Genomic DNA, 25,390 nt, shown 5'->3' on the forward strand with positions numbered 1-25,390 from the left:
CTAACTGGGGTAAGGAGGCCATCAATACATACACCCCCCACCCCACCCCCCCCAACTTCTCTTCCTCTGGGGTAATCTGAAGATTTATAGTAGTAGAGTGAGACGTGATGGGAGGGGAAGGAGAAAAAAAAAAATCTAAGAAGTGCTAACAGGCTTCTCTGATCATTCTGTCTCAGTTTCCAGACACAGAACAGATTTGAAACAGATTTTTCTAGTATCTGATGCGACTTCTTCTTTCTCCCTCAAAGACAAACTAAAATGCAGAAACTGTCTGAATTTTCATATTTTACAGGAAATTACATTGCTTGGGGGAGAAAGAGAGACAAGAGACTGCATCTCTATGCTCCAAACACAGACTAGCTGATCTAAGAAGCTATATGCAAAATGATAGCCTCAAATCTGTATCAACAGTTGCTCAAGACATGCTTTGGTAACAGTTTCACAGGTAAACATAAACAAAACATCCTTGAGGAGGGAGAAGCCTGTACCTGGTTGGAGCTCAGCATGCCTTTCTAGCAATCAAGCTTCATTTCCCCTTGATTGCTACTTGGAAAAATCCAGTTATTAATGGATTATAGAGACAAAATTAAGATTTGTCTCCTATGACTAGGTCAGAACACACATGCCATCCACTTGATATGGTTAAAACAACTCAGTCCCTTGACATGGCACCCCATAATATTTCAGAACAAACATTCTAAATCCACACATATAGCTGCAAAATGAAACCTCCAAATGCAGCAGAGACAAAGGAATAATAGACTGCCTATAGGCTATTACTAAAAAAAAAAATCATTTTAAATGTCTTTTAAGAGATGATTCCTAATCTGAATTAAGATAATCTTTCCCAGTTAGCTGATACTGCAGGTTTTAGAAGTTGGTTTGAGGTTTTGGGGGGATCTTTTTAACTAAGCAATGTCAGGCTGATTTAAACTACTAGCTGAAGGCTACGACTTAAATTTAAAGAATTAGTAGCTTAAGTCACACATGTGAGACAGAAAGCTAGATCACAGTTTTCTAGCCAGTACTAATGTACAAAATACCCAAAAAAGCACTGTCAGAAGCATCAGTGTGTGTGGTGTATGCATCACCAAGGCCTGCAGGCCAAGAAAACAGTCAATAAAGATGAGATGTAGGGGAAAATTTCTAGTATCTTTATAGGTTTCCTCCATTCTTTGGTTAAACCCCTGCCATTCTCACTTCCTTTCCTACTTTCACCTTTAAAGCAAGCCTGATGTCAAAAATGTAAGTTATAAGCTTACAACAAACCCTTCTTATAGACGTGCATAAACTAGCACCTAAGTACTTCAGCTGACAATTGAGAATGCTGAGTAGCGTAATGATTATCACCACCAATGAAGTTCAGGTTTCTGGTAGAGTCTGAAAGGACTGTAGCTGGTTTTAGTGTGAGAATTTAAAAAAAGTGTTACCCAAAACTCCACACAGAGATATCAGGCACCACAACTGAAAAACACGTAGAAAAAATAAGGAAGAGTCTCCTTAGTACAAAACTGGTCAGCGCATGCTTGGCACAGGGGTGGAATGAGATCAAAACTGGGTTGAATTTTCCTTATCACAACCTTACAAGCAAAAGAAAACAACGCCTAGAACTGATCAGACATAATGCTTAACTCACCTGCTGCCTTGTACCTTGTGCTGTGTGGGTGTTAAATGCTGCCATACTGATCTATTAGCACAGCAGACATAAATACCTAAACAGTGCGCAATAAACATAATGCAGCTTCCCTAATATATACTAAGATGCAGTTAATCCACAAGCACAGTGTGGATACTGAGTCCACAATTTTTTAAGGATATTCAGCAGGCAGAATAGAAATAATTGCAATTCCTTTCACCTTATTTCACACACATGGCTAAATAGAGCCTATTTATACACCAAAAAAAAAAGGGGGGGGGGAATTGTTTTAGGGTAGTTTACAGCTTAAGTTTGACACTGATCTGCAGGGCAATGCAACAAAGCAGCTTCATGCATTTTCAACAGGAATGATTCCTGCTGTGGGTCAAGTAATAAACAGCAAAGAAAGTTTAAACTGAGACTTACCACGGGGCACCGTATATTCGGAATCCTTTAACTGTTACTTCGGAATCTTGTAAGTAAATACTATTTGTCAGGAGTGACTGAACATTGTCAAAGTCCTCTGGTTTCAATTTGGACACAGAGGGAAAGCGGTAGTAATCTTGTTTAACAAGGTCTGCCATGAATTCCTTATCAAATGTCAGTTCATGATTCCCAGCAATCACTATTTTATATTCATATGGTAGGTTTCCTGAAATAACAAAAAAGAGGACTTAATTAGCACATTTTCCTCCCACTTCAGCATTGCTGGCACAATAAGTAGACAGCTAGCAGTGACAGAATGAAATATCCCAGGTCTATGTGCATCTCCATGCTGAGCAGAAGTTATTAATGCTGCTCCTCTTCAGTTGAATGAAACTGTGATAAATGTAAAGTAATATCACACAAAGCAATGCCATAATAAAAAGCATGTACTGCTAAACAAATCAAGCTGGTAGGCACCACACCAGCTCCAAAGGTGGCACAAACCACCACTGCTCCCTTTCTTTCAGCTGAGGACATGCCGATTTAGGTTAGCCTAAGATTAGGCAACTGGTGCTGCTGTTTTTTAAATTTTGCCTTTATTTTGATACGTGTTCAGATGGCATTTATTCCAAACCTAGCCTGTTTTCCAAAGCTTCAATTCCCTTGCAATGCAGTTTACAGTAGTATCTCATTTCTGTAAGAAGCACACATGTAGAAGAAACCATGAAACCCAGATGTCTAAGTGAGACGTAAGGTGAGAAAAAGGAAATGTTGCTAATTAATCTACCATGATGGTCAGAGAATAGGAACGCAGGCTTGACCACCCCAATTCGGAGCAACTATTCCTGTTCTTTGGAAGGAAAAAGGCACGGATCAAGCTCATGGAGCCAGATTTTTGGAATTCAGAGACAGATTTTCAAGCACTCATTACCAACAGTCAGTGCCAAATCTTCCAAATAAACATACTGGGTGCTGAACTCCCTTAAAAACATGGTCACATACTGTGGTGTCTTCATAAGTTTGGTTCTTTTACAAAACCTGGCCCACTGTGACTTGCCAAAAAAATGACACCTAAGTTTGCTTCAAAGCTAATTTCTACTGCCTTCACCAACAGCCTGATTTCCTAGTCTTACAGTAAATCATTTATTTTGGTATTTAATCTTAATTATCATTTAGAAAAGGATGGTTTTGTTTTTTTGCTTGGTTCGGTTTTTTTCTTTTTCATAAAGGCAGCAAAATATATGTGGAAATGTCTGTGGAACACCCTTCTAGTTCTGGTACTTCCAACAGGTGCCCTGAGGAACACAGATGCTACATATTTCTCATGAACACAGTTCTCCTAAATAGATGTGGCTTTGCTAATTTAAATCTTGTCTTTCAACTTTCAAAACTGCTTGGGTTTGTGCTGCTTTTTTGTTGTTTTTTTTTAAAGTAAGTTTCAAAGCAAAGATGCAAGTATTTACGATAAGATTAACTCACCCCTAAATAAGACTTACAGGGAACCAGTCAAAACCCTCTGGTTTTCAGTATTTACAGCAATGAAACAGGAATTAAAACAAGTTATGCATACAAAAACCATCTCTGCAATATTAGGTAATTCCAGATAGAAAAAACAAAAACCTACAAATTCTCTGGGAAAAAAAACAAAACAAAACAAAAACCCAAACAAACAAAAAAAAAACCAAACAACAAACTTCCAAGCAGAAATCTTCACAGGCACATCACATATGAACAAAATAGAGATCATACATATTCATAACTCTGCAGCGCTGCATTAGAATAATAGGTGGGGGAGATGCAACAAATGCTCCTCTGCAGTTTATGCTTCACTCCTTTCTCTCTTCCTTTCCCTTCCGCTCTGCTACAGGCTGTTCTGAAATTCATTTTTATTTAAAAACTCGATGCGGCAGGTACCTACAATCCCTTCTCTCTGTGACTCCTGGGCACAAGGTAAAATTGCTATTTTCTTCTCTCTCAGGAACCATAAAAGATACCACCAGCATGAAATTTGATATACTTGTCATAACTATCAATCCCCCAAAACAAGCTAGATGTGATAAAATTCTCCGAGAAGTAGGATGGAAAAGTTAAATTCAGGTTTCTGCCAAGCTGTCAGCATTTGCCAGTCTTAGCAGAGAAAACGTCTCATCTCACTGGATAAACGTCCAAGTTTTACACTTTCTCCCATTTATTTTCATAAATTAAGTCTGGAACATTTTTGCTTGAAGTCAATGTTTTTTTTTAATCTTGACACCTTGAAAAAGAGAGCTCGCCTTGAAGAGACACAGGACATGAACAGATAAAACAATGGTGGCATTAGCGATTATTAGAACGTATATACATATGATATTACACATCTTAACTAAGCACCTGAAATCCATAGGGAAAACCAAATAGTATTTACTGCAATTACAGGTTCCACTTGGTCACCTCTTGAGAGCCAGGATGGGGAGACCTGTGAGAGAAGAGGGGACATGGCCCTACCAATGAAACTTCAGCATTCATCAACACTGAGGAATAAGGCAAAACATGCCCAGGAAAAACCCCACAGGGACCAAAGCTCATCAACACCTACATGCAAGCTCTAGCTCAGCACACCCATTGCCTGTGAGGTGGAGAGTAACCAGAGATGGCTGCAGATGCAATGGCTACAGCCCCAGTTCCCCCATCCAGCAACGAGATGAGACATGCTTCACTGGATGGGCACCAAGGTCTGACCCAGGTCCCTACCTAGCTCCCTGACTCCATAACCACACTTTGCTGGCAACGAGCAACACCGCTCATCAAAACACAAATGCAGCAAAAGGCAGGCCCAAGCAAAGGGAGCAGCAAGAGGAAGTCAAATCCATTCCTTTCCCCTTCCCTGAGGAAGGGTTATATAGCACTAATCACAGTAATAAATTACCTGCAATCACATGAGCTATTTATTCATCGCATTTAGGTTTTCCTTTCCTGAAAGGCCCTGTGGCAGTGCACAACATTTACTGTCTCTGATACAATTTATGAAATATTTTTGAGTGTTTTCTTTTGGCAGCCCTGCCCTTTGTCTATAATCTGCTGACCCTCTGTGTTTAATATGGAAGCATGAACAGTCACACACAGAAATCTCTTACTCCATGGTATTTTAGTTTCATTTTGACCAGATTAATCTCTGCACATACACCTCTGCTATCTGTACAAAGAGATGCAGTTGCACAGTACCCAGGCTGAAAGACATTTCCTCACTTTCTTTCACTAAACTTTTGTGAGCTACATTTGGTCTTTCTTAGTCTGATTTCCTAACTTTTAAATTTTCCATCATACACCAGTAATATTATTAATTCTAATTTCTACTGTGAATCTAGAGAACAGATAGAACTGCAGGAAAAGAGTTTGGACTGTTTGGTAGCACAGGTACTTCACAACCCCAATTACGAACTCCCAGGGTTATAACCGAGCTCAAATTCAAAATAGTTAAATGTTTAACAGGTGAGATCAAGAGGCTAAAATTAAAGCTACTAAAAATGATTAGGACACCAAGTCTGTGGAGTTACTTACACTGGACTCATTTGAAATCCTAAATATTTATGTATGTGAATACATGGGGGTGTGCAGGTGTGTATCTTCAATATATATTTGTATTTTGGTTAAGATGTTTTACAACACCTGTCCTCAACAGTAGAAGCAAGATGCAGGCATTGATCAAGAAAATATTCTAGAAGATGGTGGGGTGCAAGGGTTGTTGTTTGTTTTTTTTTAACCTACATATGTAGGTGTTCCAATGGGATTCTTAAAATTCCTAGAAATCCTTCATCTGTTGAACAACCACTCCCATTTTAATAGCATGCTACATATGTACTTCATGAGCACAATTTAGTCACACAGCCCAAGTTCTGTAGAGCTGCCAGACATGAAAAGGAGCCTGGCTTGCAATGAATGTTAACTGCCGAGTCCCTGTAAAAATAGAAAATCACATTATTTTTTAAATACTGTCACCTAAAAAACCCACAAGGAAATAAAAGAAATAATGGGATATAGCTGTCTATGTCGTGGTAGAAACCTGTATTTACACACAAATGCTATGCAAGTACTTTTGATGTGAAGCTGTGACTATTCATAAGCATGCATCAACTATTCAAACCCCACAACACTTCCATGAAATCTAAAGCATTTCCATGCCCATTTCAGAGCCTCACAGACCCTTTGGCCATATGTTGAGAAAAAGGTTGAGAAACCTTGAAGTACAAATCTTAATCCCTTCAGAAAGAGGGAGAGATGCCTATGCAAGTGAATCACCTCATATTTATGGTGTATCATATATGCTTCAGAAGTGCAAAACTGGTCGTGGAGCATTCACATATAACCAACCACATACACATCCAGAGATGAACACTGAAGGAGCAGACCTTGTGTCATTCCTTCCAGTCCTGGGCAGCAGGCAAGGGCAACCAGCACAACCAGAGAATGCTCAGCAGCTCTGTAACTCTTCATGCAGGTTTGTCATGGAAAGCCCACTTCATCTCATGGGCATGGTTACTCTCTCTTCCCAGCATTTACAAGCACAACTGCAACAAACATAGGCCCCTTCCAGCTTTTTAAAAGAAAGAGTGTCTCAAAGACTCTGATTTCTCCTTTGTCAGCAGCAAGTCAGTTATACTGTAAGAAGTACAGCTCTATAGACTCAAGCTTTTGGTGAGACTTCTCTCACCAACAATCAGCTGCAGGTACTGAGATCCAAAACTGGGTAGGAAAAACAAACATCTTTTCCACAATGAGACTGACCCACTGACTGTGAAAATATTTTGACTATTGTAATCAAACAGCCTTCACAAAAAGTCCTCACTGGAATAGCTAAAATTGATGACAACCAACATACTGGCTGAAATATAACCCATGAATTTCTATGCATTTTACCTCAGCTTCTGTAGAAATCTACAGAACAAAACAGTTAAAACCAAAAAAGCAGGCAAATAAAAGACAGAACATGCACAAAACCCAGAACATGCTTCTAAAGAAATATGAAGAACTGAAGTACAAGATCTCTCAAGATTTTCTTAATGGAAAGTATTCCACCAGCTTTTTAAACTATCAGTTCAGATGCCTCTTCGTAATTTTTTTTTCTCTCCAAAAGACAATTTTGGAGAAGAAAAAATAAAGGCAAAACACACACAGGCAATACAGCAAGAGGAGCAGATGAATGGAAGTTTAACTGGTTTGCCTTTATGCAAAGAAAACATCAGGCCACAGCACAGGGAGAAGCAGAGGCTGAGACCCTTGAATTCCTGTGATAAATCTAAAGCTTGTACATTAAAGCTCCCCTTTGTTGAAAACGCTGTTAGACACAACAAAACAGAAATGTGAGGTAAGTGCAAGCTCTGCCTCTGACCTTTCACTCTGTAACCGTCAGGCTTCATTAATTTCCACAAGGCCTGACAGCTCTAGCGTTAATACTCACACTTGCGGATCGAGCCACACAGCAGGTTCAGACTGCTACCTTCTCCTCTGAAACTCATGCATTAGGATTTCTTCCATGCTGGCAATGGAAAACCAAGTCTAAGAAACATTAAACACAAAAAACTACGTTACAATAATGCCACGGTTGAGTCATAAACCCATGAAAGCAAGGGAGTACTGAGTGAATCTTGCATCAGTGCCTCTAACTTGGCTACGCGGTGCCAACCTCCTGCAGCAAATATGGTCCTCTCTGAGCCACTGCAGAACCAGCATACTCAAAACCAAATGCTTCCACTCATTCTCACTCCCATAGGTAAATACTGGGAATTTTGCACAACACTGGGCTGTAACATAGCCAAATGCAGCATGAACCCTGAAGCAGGGCTGTACACCCTGCACAACCTAATGCTCTGTGGGCCTGGTTTAATGATGCTCTGACACTGGTGACAATTCCTTGCTTTTGCGTATTTATGTCTCAACCACAACATTATTCTAATGTAACTGTTTGTGATTAATACCCTTCTCCTCTCTGTTAAAAGAAAAAATGCAGCACAACATAACTAACAATCTTCTGCTTCACCTCAGTGTTCCACAGCTTCCTTAGCATTATTCTGTCGTGAGCTGGATTTTGATCTCAAATTTGTTTTGAATTTCACGGGGCTACTATTACTGAAATGTTTTTCTTGAAAAAGGGAAAGCTTCACCGAAGTTTTATCAGTTAATACATGACAGTTATTTGTTTTGAAACAAACAGAATCAAAAGTTTTTTGTTTAGTCTAACCTCAAAACCAAAAAAAGCCTACAGATTTTGCAGCCCACAACACTGCCAACTTTAGGTGTAAAAAGTCTCCCAAACTGACTTTAAAATGATGAAATATGAAACAGAAGCAGCACAGACTGCTTGCTAGTCCCTGGAAAGGCTTTTCTTGTCAGGCTTGTAATTCTGTAACCTAAGAAATGAGGCTTTTAAGAGAAAAAACAAACACCCAAACACCTAAAAGAAAAAACAAATCACCTAAAAAAAAGAAAAAAATCATCAAAAAAGATGACAGCTATGAAGTTTCCCTTTAAATTTAGCACATTCTGAACACAGCACCCTCTCTGAACACTGCAATAGACTGATTTTCCCCCTTCATTCTTAAAAATGCTTCTTGCAGAAATAACTGTTCCTGCTACTCTTCCCTTTCCCACAGCCAAAGCAGTATCTGAAGGATCACCACAACTGCATTGATGCCAAGTGCACACTTCCAAAGAGATCTGTTAAGTGAAATAGTGTTCACTTAAGAAAACAGATAAGGTTTTCAGGCAGAAATATCTTTTATCTGGCAGAGCTGAAGGGTGTTCCTCTAAACAGGATTAGCCATATTTACACTTAATAACGAGATCTGCGTCTAAACCCCTACAGTTTAAGGTGTATAAGGCTCGTGTACTGCCATATACATAGAAATATATTTTGTCCAACATAATTTTACATTTTGTCTTGTGATCAAGATCTTAATGTACCAGGGCTGACAAGTTTTAGACCAATTTCAGCCTGGTACAGTTTCAGCTGGCTTGGATAGGGAACATAAACTCTGCTAGTGGGGCTAACTATAAATGTTCTCCTTGAACCTGATTAAGACTAAATTGAAAAGGAACATTTTTGGTTACTATTACATTAAGCTAAAATACAGAAATGAACCCTAATACTATCTAAATCTAATAAGAAAAGCCATCTCTAGTTCAAAATTTTCAAAGCATTCTCTATAAATGCATCACAGATCAATTTACATGGTACTTTTGCCAATAAGCAAAACGAAATCACAGGTTCCAATTGGCTTAACTCATATTGGAAAGTGCGAAAGCAAATGCTAGAAAATGCAATTACTGCAAACAAACTCCATTTCCTCCACTCAGGAGGGAATTTCAGGGAACATTTTATTGCTCTCAAATAGTATTTCTAAAGGCATCAATACACAATTCTATTTTCTTTTTGGAGCCCCCCTACACTATATAACCTAATCCTCTAGAAAGAAACTCACCAGATTTTGAAATAATATATAGGCTGCTGATATTACCTTGTGAACACACTTATTGTATCAATTTAAATGATTTTTCTCCATGAATCTTAAGAACATAAAACCCAACAGTCGCTGTCTGACACAAACAGATCTGGACCTATTTCCCATAACATACCCTTTGTCTCTGCTACTTACAATTCCAATTAAGTCTTTTTTTTTTTTTCTAAAACAAATGAATAAAAGCCATCAAAAAGGAGGTCATCTTGAGAAACAATTATACAGAAAGTAATTAAGCCAATCATAATTATCACAGACAATGTCTTGGTATTTTTATGTACATGTATTTTCACATTGCAAAAAGCCAGTAAATGCTAAGGACCTATCTTAATTCAAAACAAATATTTAAAACAATCAGGAAGCACATATAGTCACCAAAAACATTCTCCTGTCTTTTTCCACTCTGAACCAGTTCCCATTATTTGTTTCCTAATTTTTACATGAAAGTCTTGAGGCTTACAATGCACAAAGCAGTAGGCACACACCTCCCTCTCCACCTTGTCGCCTGGTAAAGACTAGTCAGTACTTCCAAAAAAATCCCTCCAAATGCCTCCCAGGAAGGTGGTCAGAGCACTTTTTATGAGAAGAAAAATCTCAAATACATAATTTATTTCTGTCATACTGTATATTTTATGCAACTTCTCCATTTTTATACATGGAACTGAAATCCTTCCTTTCAAAACCATTATGTTTGAGTACACTGTTGGTAAACTAATTCACATAGTCGTAAGAGAAAAAACAATAAGGGGACAGCAAAAATAATCACAAGAAAAATAAATTGGAAGGAAAAAGAAGAAATGAGGCAAAATATTTTTTAAATATCCCACAGGTTTTGAAAGCATGGACTGCTGTCTAAAGCAGGACAACAGCTTTTTAATAACTGAGAATGTAACATTCTCCAGTGTGCTGAAGCAATTAGCTGCTTTGGAAATTTTACCTTGCGATCATGTTTTGTGTCTATAGGAATATATGAAACAAGTTTGATTTTCAAAGGCATTTTTAATTTTTCCACTTGTCATTTTGGATGGCAATGTTGATGTTTGTTGGGAATCATTTCTTCCTTTTCCTAGACAGAAGAGGAGAAATCTAAAACCTGAACTAAACTCAGCTCAATATCCATATGACGGCACTATGTGCAGTATTTCAGTCCATAGTCCTTTCCTGCAAGTTTTACAGAGGATAAAAACCAAAGAGAAAATAAACAGCAAATGCAAAGAGAAATTATAATCAATTAAAAATATTCAGGCAGGTCCTTATGAACCTCCAGCATTTTTTCTGAATCCCATGTTTTAATTTTTTATTCTAAATAAACCTAAACATTCCATTATGGTCTTTCAAGATGAGCTTGGATACCAGGAATCTCCTGAGCCCTGTAAGGAAATTCCTTTTAATAACCCAGTCCTCAGAGACATCTCTTAGCTACCAAGAGACAACCAAATCACCCCAGCTGTATCATGTTGTTACAAGGAACTGAATTCCTGTTATGAAGGGTTGTTGGTTTTTTTTTCTTCCTAGCCACCTAGAATTGCTTGAGCAGAATGTCACATAGCCTCAAATACCTTCCTTGTCAGTTTAAGCACATATAGTAACCCCGAACACTAAAATAAAAGAGCAAGAGAAGGAAACCTTAAGCCTGATAAAGTCTAGAGCGATAACTATGGAGTTCCAAATCTCACCCCTGCTACTATTTCTTGACACCTCCTCTCTCCTCCTGGCTTTGCAGAATTCCAATTACTATATTATTTATGTTACAGCATCCCAAGACCTCAAGATAGACAGTTCAGACTGAAGTTTCCTAAACATCCAAGGCACCGCACCTGCTTCAGCTTTCAATACAAAATACATCCTAATTGTCCTTCCAAAGAAGAAAGGACAAAAGAGATGAATGAAGAATAGTGTATGTAACGTAAATTCCAGTCTGCAACATAGAGTGCGTGTGATTTATTTGTGACAGTATTCAGGTGAAACTCCCATCTTTTCCATCCCTGTACAAGTACATAGGCCCTTTGCGCAGCTGTCTCGTCTCCTTAATAAGGCACCTTAATAAGGCATATCTCCTTAATAGTAAGCACCTAACCTACTAAGGTAGTAAAATGTTTTTAAATCAAGTTAAATGGATATGTGAGACTTAAAGTCCATCTACCTGTGCATTTGAATTTACAGTAAAGTTTTCACAAGGTGCTGCAAAATCTGCATGATACAGCATCTGTACTTTAGTTTTGTGTTCAGAAGCACACCAAAGATTGCGGTACATGAATAAATACCTCTCTGTAATTAAAAGCTAGCATTAGCTGTTGGGGCATGCAGCATTTGCAGTGCTTTGCATCTACCGTGCTTTCTGCAGAATGGGGTCTCTCCTGACTTGCCCGTTTTAGCCATTATTTCTAGACTTAAAAAAAAAAAAAAAGAGGAATTAAAAGCCTGCTGCAAAAAGACATGCTCTGCAGACCTCACGATTTGCTGAATAAAGCAACAACTATAGTTAATCAGAGCTGGTGATTAAGATAAAGCACTAAAAGAACAGCTATCTCAGTCACTTACACAAACGTAACAATTTATTTCTTATTTCTGCTCCTTTCAGCTAAGGTTTTGCCCTTTCACCTCGAAGGCAAGCATCAGTGTTTTTCCAGCTGGCTTCCCGGAAGCATTTGTTTCGGAATGGCTATATTGCTTCCACTAGAACACTCCCTAGTAACTCACTCAAATGCCAAAACCCATTTTAACACGGGTACCCAGAGCTGCCCAGCACAAGATCCATGATCAGATCCATCTCTCCCCTCCTTCCAGGGCCACAGTAACTGCCGCAGCAGGACATCCCCTTGGCCATTTTTATTTAGGCAATCCCTCCCCACCTTTCATGCTCCAGCTAATGGCTTGGTATTATAATTTATAGCCATGAGACTGCAAATGGTGCATGGCTTTCCCTACTGTGCTAGTCTGAGAATTACTCTGCATGGGGTTTTATGAGAGGACATTAGTCTGGGACCTCTACTCACAGGACCACAAGTATGGCTACAGCTACATCATTTTATTCCCAGCAACCACCAGATCTCACAGCAGCGACAGAGGAGAGCAAAAGCAACAACCTCCTTCCCCACAATGCTTAGAAGACATCTCCTGCACAAAAATACAGGAAACTTCATGGCTGCCTTGCAGCTTTCTGCTCATTTCTCAGTAGTGAAGGCAAGTGTCAAATGCTGCTTAGGGAGCGGAAAGCTTTAGAAGTAACATCTGAGGGAGAGCAGCTCAGGTAAAATTCAAGAAGTATGGGTAATTTTATCATCTGCAGCTTTGTTTTAAACTAAAACTCTCTGCATTTGCTGGTTACACAAAGAAAAAAAAATCAATGGCAACATTCAGGAGAAAAGGAGTTACTGCACTCTGATACCCAGCGCAGTCTGTAATAGTGAAGCTTCTGACTCATTAGAAAAGATGTATATAATTCTGAGGTCTTAAAGGTTCACTTATCAACAGTTACAGGAAATTCAAAGTACAGAGTGTTCCTGAGCGTTCATTTCTTAATTTTATTAACTTGGGAAGAGATAAAGCTCTGGGAAAACCAGGTGAATCTCCACTACTTTGCATCTTTGTGCTCATCCTTGTGAGAGCCTCCATCTCTCCTCTGGATTGACGTTATTTATGCTTTGGCTTTGCATCTTCTTGCTTCTCTCCTTACACTGCTGTCCCCTGTTGTGCTGCTGTGTTCCTCTACTAAACGTACCATCAATAATAAGTGAAGGTTTGGTAACCCTCATCTCATAGCCAACGTGCAGGATGAGACAAGAGACCAGAAGAGCACAGTGAAGTGAGGTGCTGAAGGGACCTGAGCCTCAAGGCAATCTCAAATCCTGAGAAGCTCAGTCTCCAGTGCTGTGGAAGGGTCACCATGAACCAGCCCACACATGCTAAGACCTGCACGGCACCACAGGACATGGAGCAGGCCCTCCCGGCCCTGCACTGGGGCTGACCATGAGAAGATGCTGCCTGTGGGTCTTGTAACCATTGCATGGAGCAAGCATCATTATTCACACTATCATGCAGGACACAAAGCAGGACAAAGAAAACACAAATTCCTGTAGCTCTGGGAGAAGGGGTTATCTTTTCCTTTTCCCACCCAACCAGTGGTACCAGTATGCCCATGAATATAACACCCAGCCTCTGAAATCAATATATGCCCCTAAATATAGTCTATAAAGATTTCAAGCTCTTATAACATTTACAACAGGATGGATAGGAGAGGTGGAGGTGCACAGGTCTTTCTTTTGCAGCCCTTTTGTGCCAAGACACATCGTTCTCAATGCAGAAAATTCACGCAGAATTTGTCCAAGCTGAAACACTCAGGTTCAGCTCAGTGCAACAAGAGGGTCAATTAACAAGCCACACAGGCTGGTTACAGCCAGCAAGAAGCAGCAATCTACTTTTCTTTAACAAAAAAAAAAACAACTCAATAATTCGTGGAACATTTATTAACCCCCTAGTATAGGCAATTACTGTAAGATAAAGGTCTGTCAGTCTTGCATTAACATAAACTGCTGCATATTGCTTTTCTACAGCACAGTAATGTCCACAACAGTGTGAATAAATGCTAACATTTCAGTTTTAAGCTTGATTCAAGTCTCCCCAGTCTAGCATTTTTAGCAGATTCTACTCTCGGTGGCTGTCTGGCCACAAAAAAATCATTTTATACAAGCCAAAAAAATGCAGGCTGGCATTTCACTGATACACTGTTTTGTAGCTCTGTTTAAGGTAATCTCACACATTTCCTAACATGCAGGACTGAAAAGAGGAAAGGGGGTGGGAAGCACAAAACCCAAACATCATTCCTGCTGTCTGTTAGGTTCTGTAGTCACATACAACATAAAAAAAAACAGTGGCGATTAAAACAAATAAAAAAAGGCTTTGCAACAGACAGGACACTGCCAACCAGCTTTAAATTAAATTACACAGCCTGCTAATCTTTACAATGAAATAAAATTTCTTTCAACACTACACATTACACTAAAATCTGCAGTGCTTTCTTCCCCCAGCCCCAACCTTTCTCTGCTCAAAGCAACTCCTCCACCCCGACCCCCTTGTTCTGTCTAAGCAGCAATGTGATGCTCTATAAACAGAAAGACTTCTTATTTTAATTAGATATTGTTAATAATGGTGTGCATGATGGGAACATTTAGGACAGAGGTATTTCTGCACTTCATATTTTTCATGCAACATTAAATTTGTAAGTGACAGAATAAATTGATGGCGTACAAAGAATACATACTTTGTCTGCTTTCCTTTGAAATCATTCGCATATTATGATATGTGGCTGCAGTAGCAATGCTGGAGGAAGAACCTGATGACAGTGCCTATAAAACTTCCTCTTTGGGTGGCACTGCTTGGTTCATGCCTGGTCAGTACAACAACCATAGATCTCTGTCCTGCTCTAAAGTGGTTTTATGGGAAAAGGGGAACTGAAAGGAAGAATTATTTCAGTTATTTTATAAATTTGTTTTGGTTATGGCTTGTTATTTGAAACATGAACCCTTCCCTTCCCCCCCCCTCCCCCCCCCCCCCCCCCCCGTTAAGACAACAGCAGTCCAGGGAAACAGATCCAAGAAATAACTGAGCAATTATTGTGATTGAAAGTCCATCCAAGAATTGTGCAGTACTTCCCACCAGCTTCTTTCATTGAAATTACCAAATGAATATGCTAAGTTCAAACATACACAGAGGCACTCAATGAAAACATTATTCTCTTTGAAAGTACATTTCACCTAGCCAAGTTTTCTAATAGCTGTCAAGTAACACCTTAATATTTGGTCTGACTGACTCACAATGGCAGGTAGTACACAACTTTTAGTATAGAGGTTTTTACACTATCTCTAGTAAGTTAGTGACTGCAGGTTAAAAAAAATCAAATTTTCTCTGTATGCCACTAACAGTAAAACAGTTTCTAGTGAAATGCCTTTATAGAAAGTTGCCAGGCATAACAAAAGCAAAACAAAACAACTGGTCAGATGTGAATAAACTTACAATATTCCTCACGCACAAATTCCACTTTAGTCAGTGGGAAATTCACTATCTTGTCTCACTTCAATACAACCTCTTCTATTTTACCTTGTAAGTTATACTTCTAGGGTTTTGTTTTCCACAAAGCGTCTAGTATCTGTCTCAGAGCAGAGGACAAATATGAAAGAGCAGCTACTACCACCAGAGCACAAAAGGTGTAATTTTGCACATTTTACCACTTTTGCTTTCACATTTCACTGTAGATTGCTACATCAGGAAAACATTAATCAGCTGATGACCAAAAATCCACACGGCTGCATTTCCCCACTATTTCTTAAATACAATAAAAAGTATCATTCAAATTATTTCTGTATTCCTCTGAAAAGAAAAAAAAACAAAATTATTAATATATCTAAAACCAGTTTATGCAAATAAAAGCCAAGCACTAATGATAATTTAGTTGAGCCACAGGGGAATTTAAACTAAGTACAAATTCGAATTTAACCATTAAATGTGATGTTAAACACAGCTCAAGTTAGAACAAAACCAAAGCCGTGATACTGCAATCAAACCTAAGTAAACTTGGAAGAAACTTTTAAAAACTACCGTAAAGACAGAGTGATATATAGAAGCCAGAGACCTAATTAAGTAAAAAACACCCACCACATGACAAAAACTTGAAGGTTCTAGATTTCATCTCATAAATCTGTTTGGTTTTTTTTTTAAATGAAATTGCATTCCAAACTTATAATTTTCAGCATCTAGAATTAATAAGCAAGTAGACACAATAAAACTGTCTGTACAGGCTTGCAAGGGCACCTCCAAGTCTCCATAATTCTCCAGTTGAGAGCATCTCTGAGATAGGCAGTCAGCGTTGTCCGGATGCTGCAAATCACACAGAACTCCCAATGGGATCAGAGGGACAGCAGAATGCCAAACGCCAACAGAAGGGTCAACTGTCTTCACCAGCCAGCAAACTTATTAAAATACGTGTATCCCATTCCAGTGTCTGAAGCCTAAAGAAGCTCCTCTCCAGAGCCACTCACAGAAGACATAGCTGGTTTCAAAATTAGACTAATAGATTTTCCAGGGAGTTGCTTCCCTCTCTCCCAGAACAGCTGTGCAAAACTCATACATACTTAAAGGATTAAAGCTACCTCAGCATTTTCTTTCACTTGCAATGAATGCAATTTTTTTTTTCAAGTGCTAAGAGGTTTTTTGTTCATCAAATGGTATTTTATGTTTAGTCAATTATTCATTCTGGCTATAACAAGTAGAGCAATACAGGGTTCAAAATATGCTCCAGATGGTAAAAAACACAAATCAGAAATAAATCCATTTATAAAAATAGGAAGATTTTAAAATTAAAAGCCATGATTTTACATTAAAAGCCATGATTTTACTTTAAATTATTCATAAGCTTTTTTCTGGTTCTAAATTAGTTCAGAATACTTTGAGCTAATATCCCTCTGAATATGGAGAAATTTAGAGCTTACTGGTTTATTTCATAAGAAATTGTCACGTCAGATGCTAAAATAATTCACATCAGAAATACACTTTTACAGAGCGAAAGTCCCCAAGAGTAAATATTTCGTCACAATCAAACGTTTTTCAGTGTACATCAGCAAGAGGAATACACTCATACAAAACCCTAAATGAAATATGCATGGAGGGGAGATAAAGCATAGATAAATTGAGGGAATAACTGAGCCAGACCAGAGAGACTGAGAAAGGATACAAAAGGAATGTGACCCTGAATTTTTAAACGGTGATAAGACAAGGGCTTGATCTTAATATTACACATTTTTGTTACAGCTCATTTTTTTCCAGATTAAATTATACTATCTTTAAGATCAAACACTATTTTGGCAGTTGTCTGGCTACAGTTTTGGATAGCATTTCAAGTTTCTACAGCACTAATGCAAAAATCTAAGCATAGACTGGAACCAAGTGTCTGTCCACACCTCCGAAAGCACCACCACATTTCCAGTGCTCTTCCCATTTTGTCAATCTATTCCATGTAACAGCCAGCATTTCCAAGCTGGAGCTGCTATTTTCAATAACTAAACATTCACATAAAAATGAACTTTAAAACAACTGACAAAATGTTGCTGAGGCCCACATCCATATATGCAGAGTGTAACAAGAAATCACCCACATTAAAACAGTATAATCACTCTTCTCACTTTAGCAGGATGGATGAACCACCATAGGAAAAAGAAAATTAAAAAAAAAAAGAAAGATGGTCAATTTTTACTTTAGCTCTATCAACAATGCTTATACTAAAGGCAAACACATCTTACAGGTAAAGAAGTATTTGTTCCAGTACAAACTCACTAAATCTTTCACAAAGCTCCTCAAGTCACTATCCCATAGAAATGAAAAGAAACATTCATTCCAAACAAAAGCAAGACATGAAAGGGAAAACCTGAAACAGACAAAGTGCTAAATCCCACACCAGGCAAACTCAGGGGAAAAAAAAAAAAAGCCAAATTCTACTCTCAGTTCTACAGACATAAACCGGCAGCAATTTCACCTACTGGATTTATTTGCATCTTCCACTGCAGAATTCTGCCTTTCTCATGCAGCAATATGCCTTATATTAGAAATTTTGCATGAGAAGGGGAAAAAAATGAACACAGTAAGAGATAACCGCTAGAGGAAAAAAGAACAAAACCGGCTATCTGAGAAAAATGACTAAACCAGATGCAAATTATTCACACAAGTAAGGATATGCACAATCAGTCCCATGCTAATTGAGCACAATAAACATATTGTCACTCATTAAAGGTCTATCTGCCTGAATTTATCTTGCTTTATCTTCAGTTCTTATGAGTTATTCAATCACTTCCCATCACAGGGAAATATCGCACTATGAAGACAGAGCTATAATTAGATATTCCTGTATTTCATTTCACATGTATGACTGAATGAGAATGGATGGGGAAAATAAGAACAGTCATAATAATAGTATTTTGAAACATTCAAGAAGAAATATATTGGGCACAGAATAACATCTTAAGTCTTCCTCAGCCCGTAATGCTGTGTTTACTGCTAGGTCAGTTAAGTTACTGTAAGAGATTTTTAATGAAAACAATTATAATTTTAGAATAACTGTGTTTAAAGCATTTAACAGTCACTAAGGTCAAGTGATCACAGCAGTTACAAGACCCAAGGGACATGTTCACACCAAAACAAAGTGAATAAATTACCTCAGCTAGTGTGTGTAATCACTAAGTGACCACAGAAGTTATTCAGTGTAGAAGCCCAGATGACTTTCATGCAAAACCAATAATGAAAATTTATCAGCCAGAGGGAAAAGGCAAAAGAACCAGTAGAAGTTGCAGGAAGAGCTAAGAGCTAAAAGTGTGAAAGAGGGCATGGAAAGCATGTTCCGTGATTCAGTGGTGGAGACAAGGAAGAAGGATGAATACTAATGAAACAGGTGGACAAGATGCTCAACATCTTGCTCAGGTGAGACACCCAGAGAGTTGCAAAAGGATGCAAGACCCATGACGCATTGTTTCAGGGTTGACAAGTGCTCTCAGTCCTGTGTAACTCTGGCATTTGTAACACCCAGTGAAGTACAAGCAAGGCAGGGGTGCAGAGTAATCATCTTTTAACTTTTCCTTTGACTTTCCTGCCAAGAAAATGATGGGCAGGTTTTGTGTCTTAGTTATCCTATTCTATAATCCTAATGGACATGAGGCCCTGTTTTTTTGCCACGGAGTAGGTAAAATAAGCTGCAGAATGAAGCCTAACTTTAATCTGACTTCTTTCCCTCATGGTATAAATTATACAAATGCCTTGTCTTCATTACCGCTTTCCAACAAGACTGCCAGTGGAGAAAACCATGCAAATAGCAGATACGAAAACCTCTTTCTATAATGACAATGTTACATTTTATGGGAGTTCTCAGTGCACTGCTTTGGAATAAGGTTCCTACCAAATATGATGAAAAATCACGCCTCCCATTACAGAGCAGAAGAAAAATGAATCCTGCCTGTTTCTGCCTGCCACTGGCATGTATCTTTTTAACTATTACATGTCATGACCTCACAACCTTGAAGGTATCAATCTTCACAATATACGTAGTAAACAGAAAAACACGATTACTCCCATTTTGCAGATATGAGCCTGAAATAAACTCCTGAAAGGCAAATGTACATGCCTGCCTTCATAGCAGTTTGATTCCAGATGGCAGAGGACAGCACTGGAGCAAGTATTGACCAACGCGACACAGTTTCACAGGAGAATCAATTTGCTGCCTCACCTTATGCCAGAAACCTAATAACTGCTATTGTCACACATACAAAAATGCAAGTGGACACTGTGCATGTAAAAAGACAAAAGTTGAGGAAGATGATTCCTACTCTTCCCTCGGCTCATGTACGTACTCACCTGCTTCTCCTACCACTTCTTACTTCCCAGTCCTGCTATTACATTCCTAGAGAAAGAATAGTTTTGGGCTTGTAACATCTAGTTCTGCCTTCCAGAAATAAGAATGATAGAACTAAATTACACTAAGGTGGCAGTATCTGGAAGCCCCAGTCCCAATAGCAATAAAAAGAAGGAAAAACGATTGGGCTGTGGAACTAAGAGGAGGTCAGGATAATAAAAGAAATAGTACGGAGAAAACGCAAAGAAGGGTGAAAAGACAGAGAATATGGAAGCTCTTCTATTTAAAAATTCCTTTTGTAAATCCAAATGCTCTTATTTGTTGAAGGATCAGTCAACGAACTCCAGTGGAATAAAATGATGCTATTAAAGGAATGTAGAGATGTGGCCGTCACAGAGTAGGCAAGACAAACTGTGCTGATGGAGGAGTCTGATGACAAAGCTATGCTTTCAGAAGTTTTTCTATAATGCTGTAAATTAATTCTAAAATTTCTTTAAGATCATCTGATCAAGTCACCTTCACCTCTGGGTATTTCTAGTGCAAGTAGTGACATGGCAGTACACAGCCAGCCTAGCAGCAGCATTTGTAACAGGAGCATCCTTGCACAAGTTCCCCTCCTTTATTTTGTTGTTTGGCTGTTGCAACTTAATTGGCCTCAACTGCAGTAACATAGTATCAAGGCACTGCTATCAAATACAGCATAATATGAAAGGCATTCTACCAAAGAGGCATTGAGTACCTGCATTCAAAGATCCCATGCCAGTATTCTAACTCAAAGGGGCAACCATGTGTATACCACCCCAAAAAATTATCTTCTTCCAAACAGTATTACTGATTTTGCCCAAAAAATTATCTTCTTCCAAACAGTATTATTGATTTTGCCATCTTATATTGTGGGAAGAAGGACTTTCATCCTTTCCAAATCCATTGCAGCTTTCAGCACTCCTCTAAATTACAGTAAACCCAAACCACAGTGAGCAATAGTTTCGGCTGTGGCTATAAAACCCCACAGCATCAACTCATGGGACACTGTATGCATTCATCTACAATGCCACCACCCCCTCAGCAACATAAGGCTACACAATCCTGGCTGTTGAATGACAATCTTTTCCCTCAAGATAATGCAGAAATACAGTAAAGTCTCTAAATTTGTCTTAATTAACAGAATCATACTGAGCCTAGAAACAGCACATCACAGGAGGACAAGTGGAGCAAAGGTGGGTGGGGGGATTTTGAAGCGCTCTAATTCAATTAGGAGGCAGTGACTGACACTTGGACAGGAGAGGTTAATTGGGGTCACCAAAAGGCAGTAATTCCTTACCTAACCAGTCATTAAACTTCTTAACCTCTGAGGGCAGTCCCAGCTCGGTGAAATCGCCCGTGTGGAGAAGGATGTCCCCATAAGGCATCTGGATGCCATCTGTTCTGGAGTGTGTGTCTGAGACGCAGACAAATCGCGTGTGGCCCGCTGGTTTTGGAGTGTCATATGGGATAGGGTCGACCCTAAAGCAGACACATAAAGATCTCGTAACAGTTACAAGGTTAAAACCCTAGCATCTATTATTTCATCTCTACGTAAGTGTGCATGCACACAGACACACATCCATTTACACACACCATGCTGAAGGAAATGACTGTAATGCAACACTGCCAAAAATCCAGAAGGACCACAGTGCTCCTTAAATACTCACCTGGTAAAACAGGGAGATTAAAAAAAAACACAAGATGTGGCCAGTTTCTGATACTAAAGTTAACTTAAGCACTGGAATAAAAACAGGTTCAAGAGACTTCTAATTCAGCTATATTTTTTCCATCACTTGCCTTATGGACAAGCATGGGCCATGAAATAACAGGTCTCACAGGTGAGCCAGCAATGTGATCACCTCTCACAATGATCACCTCTCATTTGAGGTGATCAGCTTATCACCTGATTTTGTCCAACAGCACAGGCACTCCTGCCGATTCCAGCAGGAATACTGATTTACACAAAATCAGGTATATTCAGGAGTGCTTTGATGAAGACAGAAATTGCAGAACTGAGTCTAACAATAACTTCTTACACTCGTACAAAATTCTGAGCTCGTATTTCCAAAATCTGTAAAGTCAGGAACTGATGTGGTAGAGATTAAGCAGTCACAGATTAAACATTTGTTGTTTTTTTTCCTAAACCAAGTGATGTTAAAAATTTATTTCTACTGGTAATTTCCAAGCTACAGCAGTTAATTTGATCTTATCAACTATACATGACCCATCACAGAAGTTTTCTTTTAAGGTGTTCTGGTTCTGTGTTTTTTTTAAATATAAGGAGTATAGGGAACAATAAAAGAGAAGAGCTTTATGCATACTTTGTGGTTAGACATTGCAATTTTTAACAGAATAACTTAAAATACACAAGCCAACACACTGCCTACTTTAGAATAGCAATTATTTCTCTGCAGAGTTACTGTCATCTGAATAGCACAGCATCTAGATTGCCACAGAAAACCTCATCCCAGCTTCACAAAACTTCAACCCATTCCGTTGATGTGCCACTTTAATCATGGTTAGAGCTTAGCTTCAGCTAGAAATTTTGAGGTATTTAGGGTCAAAATAATAGTCCATCAATAATAGTCTCAAATCATGACAGCAGTGAAACCAATCTCTAAGTGCTTTAAAACACCTAAAATAATGCTCTTCTAAGAGTTATTGGGACAAACTGGCATAACAGATACTAAAAAATTGGTGCTTGAAAGTGAAAAGATGAAATACGTTTTATTAGTTTTACTCTCCACACTGAGTAACTAGCACACATCAATGCAAATGTTTTTGTTAAATCCGTGTATTTGTAATGAGATGTTGAAGTATTCCATTATTTACTTGAACAGTATTTACTATTTTTAGTAAAGTAAATTAGTATTTAGTGTTTACTACACACCGAACCGTGTGAAAACTTCCAACAGTGTCTTTAACTTAATCTCCCCCCCTTAGGTGAGAAAAACCAAAACATTCTCCAAGGAGCAATTCAGCATATATACTCAGCAGTGTTTTAGTGGTTCAAAAAGTCAAACTCCATATGGATATGTACTGGTCTCCAGTGGAAAAAAAAAAAACCCCACATGAATGCACTGAATAAGATTTTACTGAGCCTTTTGTATTTGGTAGAATGATTACTAACAGCTAAAATTTTAGCATGGGGGGGGGGGGGGGAAGTTATTTGTTAGACTGCATTCTTCTAGGTACCATAATTAGTATTTCAAATCAAAGTGTATTTACCATAAATGTACCACATTTGGTTGCCATGATCCAATGAATTAATTTACAAAATTAAGACTCTACAAGATCATTTTACTGCAGGCTGGAGTGGATGAGAAGGGGGAGTTTGGTAGGTACTTTGTTTTGGCATTGCACCTCCTATTCTACCCAAAGCACCAGGTACAATTAGTTGAGCCATACAACTGGTTGCCACTACAACTCTGACAATCAATGGATTCTTTTCTGCAAGGGTCAGAAATTACTAAGTTATTATTACAGAGGAAAATTCATTCAACCATTGAAATCATGCTGGCAAGCTGAACAGAACTGTAATTATAGGCCACAGTGCTTTTCTATTTGGTGTCTTCCTCCCAGACACTGACGGTAAGCCGAAACAGAGTAAACGTGGGTCTCTCCCAATCACTTCCACACTTCCAAGTACCTTTACTCCAGACAATACAAAAAATGAACACCAGCTCTCCTCACATGCCTTGTTCAGCTCGTCTCTGCCTCAGCACTGCTTGCCTCTGGGGAGCTCAAGTTTGTTTGTACGCAGCAGCTATGCTTTTGCTAGTCTCTGCAGTTTGTTTCCAGACAAACCCTGTTTTGCTTTAGGCAATCCCTACTACAGTGTAACACCAAAATCTGGTTTAGGAGTTTTCTATTCATCCAATGACTGCCTTACAGAAAATTCTATCATCAAAATTCATTAAGTTCCTGACCCTTCTTTCTCCTCTTTACAAACACTATGATGTTGCCAAGTAACCTTTTTCCTACCTCTTAGCTCAATTTCTTCTCTTATTCAGTAGCACTTGCACACTATGTATTTGAAAGTGAGATACTGAATGCTATTGTGCTCAGCCCATCAATTTATCTTACTGAAAATAGTCCTTCAATAGAAACTTAATAAAAGTGGTGTTATTGCCGGTCCTAAAGGCTCAAGTTTTCTTTTTATCCACAGCTACAGTATGGCAAACAGTAATGCAAGATTTTCTGTTTCACTACATCACGAGAGGACTGGACTCTGAACTGCAGCAAGCACAGCTTTTCCCCCCCCCCCAGTTTTTGTCAGGCTTTGGTGACAAAGGAGGTAAAATAATTATTTCAGCCTTGCCCTCCACCAGTCTGCTGAATCAGAGCACATACCCAAGAAATCCAACATACTCTTTCCCATTTGCTCAAACACAGTGCATCCAGCTAATTCTGACACTCTCCATCACCACAAATACTTCATTTTTCAGTCTTCTTAAGCCATCAGACCAAAACACTTTACAGATTACTTGATGACTGCATTTGGGAAAGCATGCTCATGAAAAGATGCAATAAATGTTACTCCTGAATAATTTAAATGTTCATACATTGGGATTAACACAGAAAATCAGGAAATGAAAAACAACCTGAGAAAACAGCCACGTATCAAAATGAATGAAGATTTTTTTTTTTTGCCTTAAGTTAGTAATGATTTTGGGCACCTAACTTCCTGTACAGACAGCTTCTAATAGGTAGTTACTTATCCTAAGATCTCTTGCACCTTAGAAAACCAGGCACTTGGGCATTTTTTCAGAAGGTTATATAAGGCCCAGAATGAAAATCCATAAGGCAGTTGATCAATGACTGCTTTATAAGATCATGGCAGCAAAGAAGATCTGCCACATTTAACGCGTTTATGGTAAGGGTTTAGGTATCAGAAGGGACTATATAATCATCATACACTTCCATAAGGGCTTTGTTTATCAGGTAATTAATTACTTGGCTTTACTAAACTGCCCTTACCACCAGTTGTTCTCATAAAGAGGGAGAGTCCCTCAGGCACAAACCTCACATTTACAGTTTACAGCTGCTCCCAGGGAATACTGCTTCCAGGGAACACATGCCTTTGGAGCTGTACACTGTCCTCATCCATCAGACAGCAAATTTTGTCATGGCTTTATGCTTTAAAAGCAGAGATGAAGTAAAATAAGCAACAATGAACAACACAGAAGGATGTCACACTATGCAACAGAAAAATTAGGTAAGACACAAACAGCATTTTCCTGAAAGGATTAGAAAGTTTTGGTTTCAAAGGATAATTCTGCATGGGTGAGTCTGAATGCTGAAAATACAGAGCTCTGGCTTGGTTAGCCGGTCCTCGGGAATGCCTGTGCTAAGAGACCTGAACCCCCAGCCTTTTCACTTCCCTGCTCTCTTGGGTTTTGAGATATGCAAACCCCAAATCCCCTC

General features: G+C 38.8%; 1 protein-coding gene across 3 annotated transcripts in view; it reads right to left on the reverse strand.

The window, feature by feature from the left end:
• MPPED2 (metallophosphoesterase domain containing 2) overlaps positions 1 to 25,390 on the reverse strand; it is a 101,723-nt gene that overhangs the window by 43,165 nt on the left and 33,168 nt on the right. For all 3 annotated transcript variants that reach the window (XM_061462774.1, XM_061462775.1, XM_061462776.1), the window contains exons 3-4: positions 21,261 to 21,442; positions 2,063 to 2,288 (exon numbers count right to left, since the gene is read on the reverse strand). In XM_061462774.1, the coding sequence (XP_061318758.1) occupies positions 2,063 to 2,288; positions 21,261 to 21,442 (408 nt within the window). The remainder of the gene's footprint in view (positions 1 to 2,062; positions 2,289 to 21,260; positions 21,443 to 25,390) is intronic.

Source organism: Pezoporus flaviventris, unplaced genomic scaffold (genome assembly GCF_033815535.1).
Source record: "Pezoporus flaviventris isolate CSIRO_AGI_PZ_B2104156 unplaced genomic scaffold, CSIRO_AGI_Pfla_v1 ptg000036l, whole genome shotgun sequence".
NCBI lineage: Eukaryota > Metazoa > Chordata > Aves > Psittaciformes > Psittacidae > Pezoporus > Pezoporus flaviventris.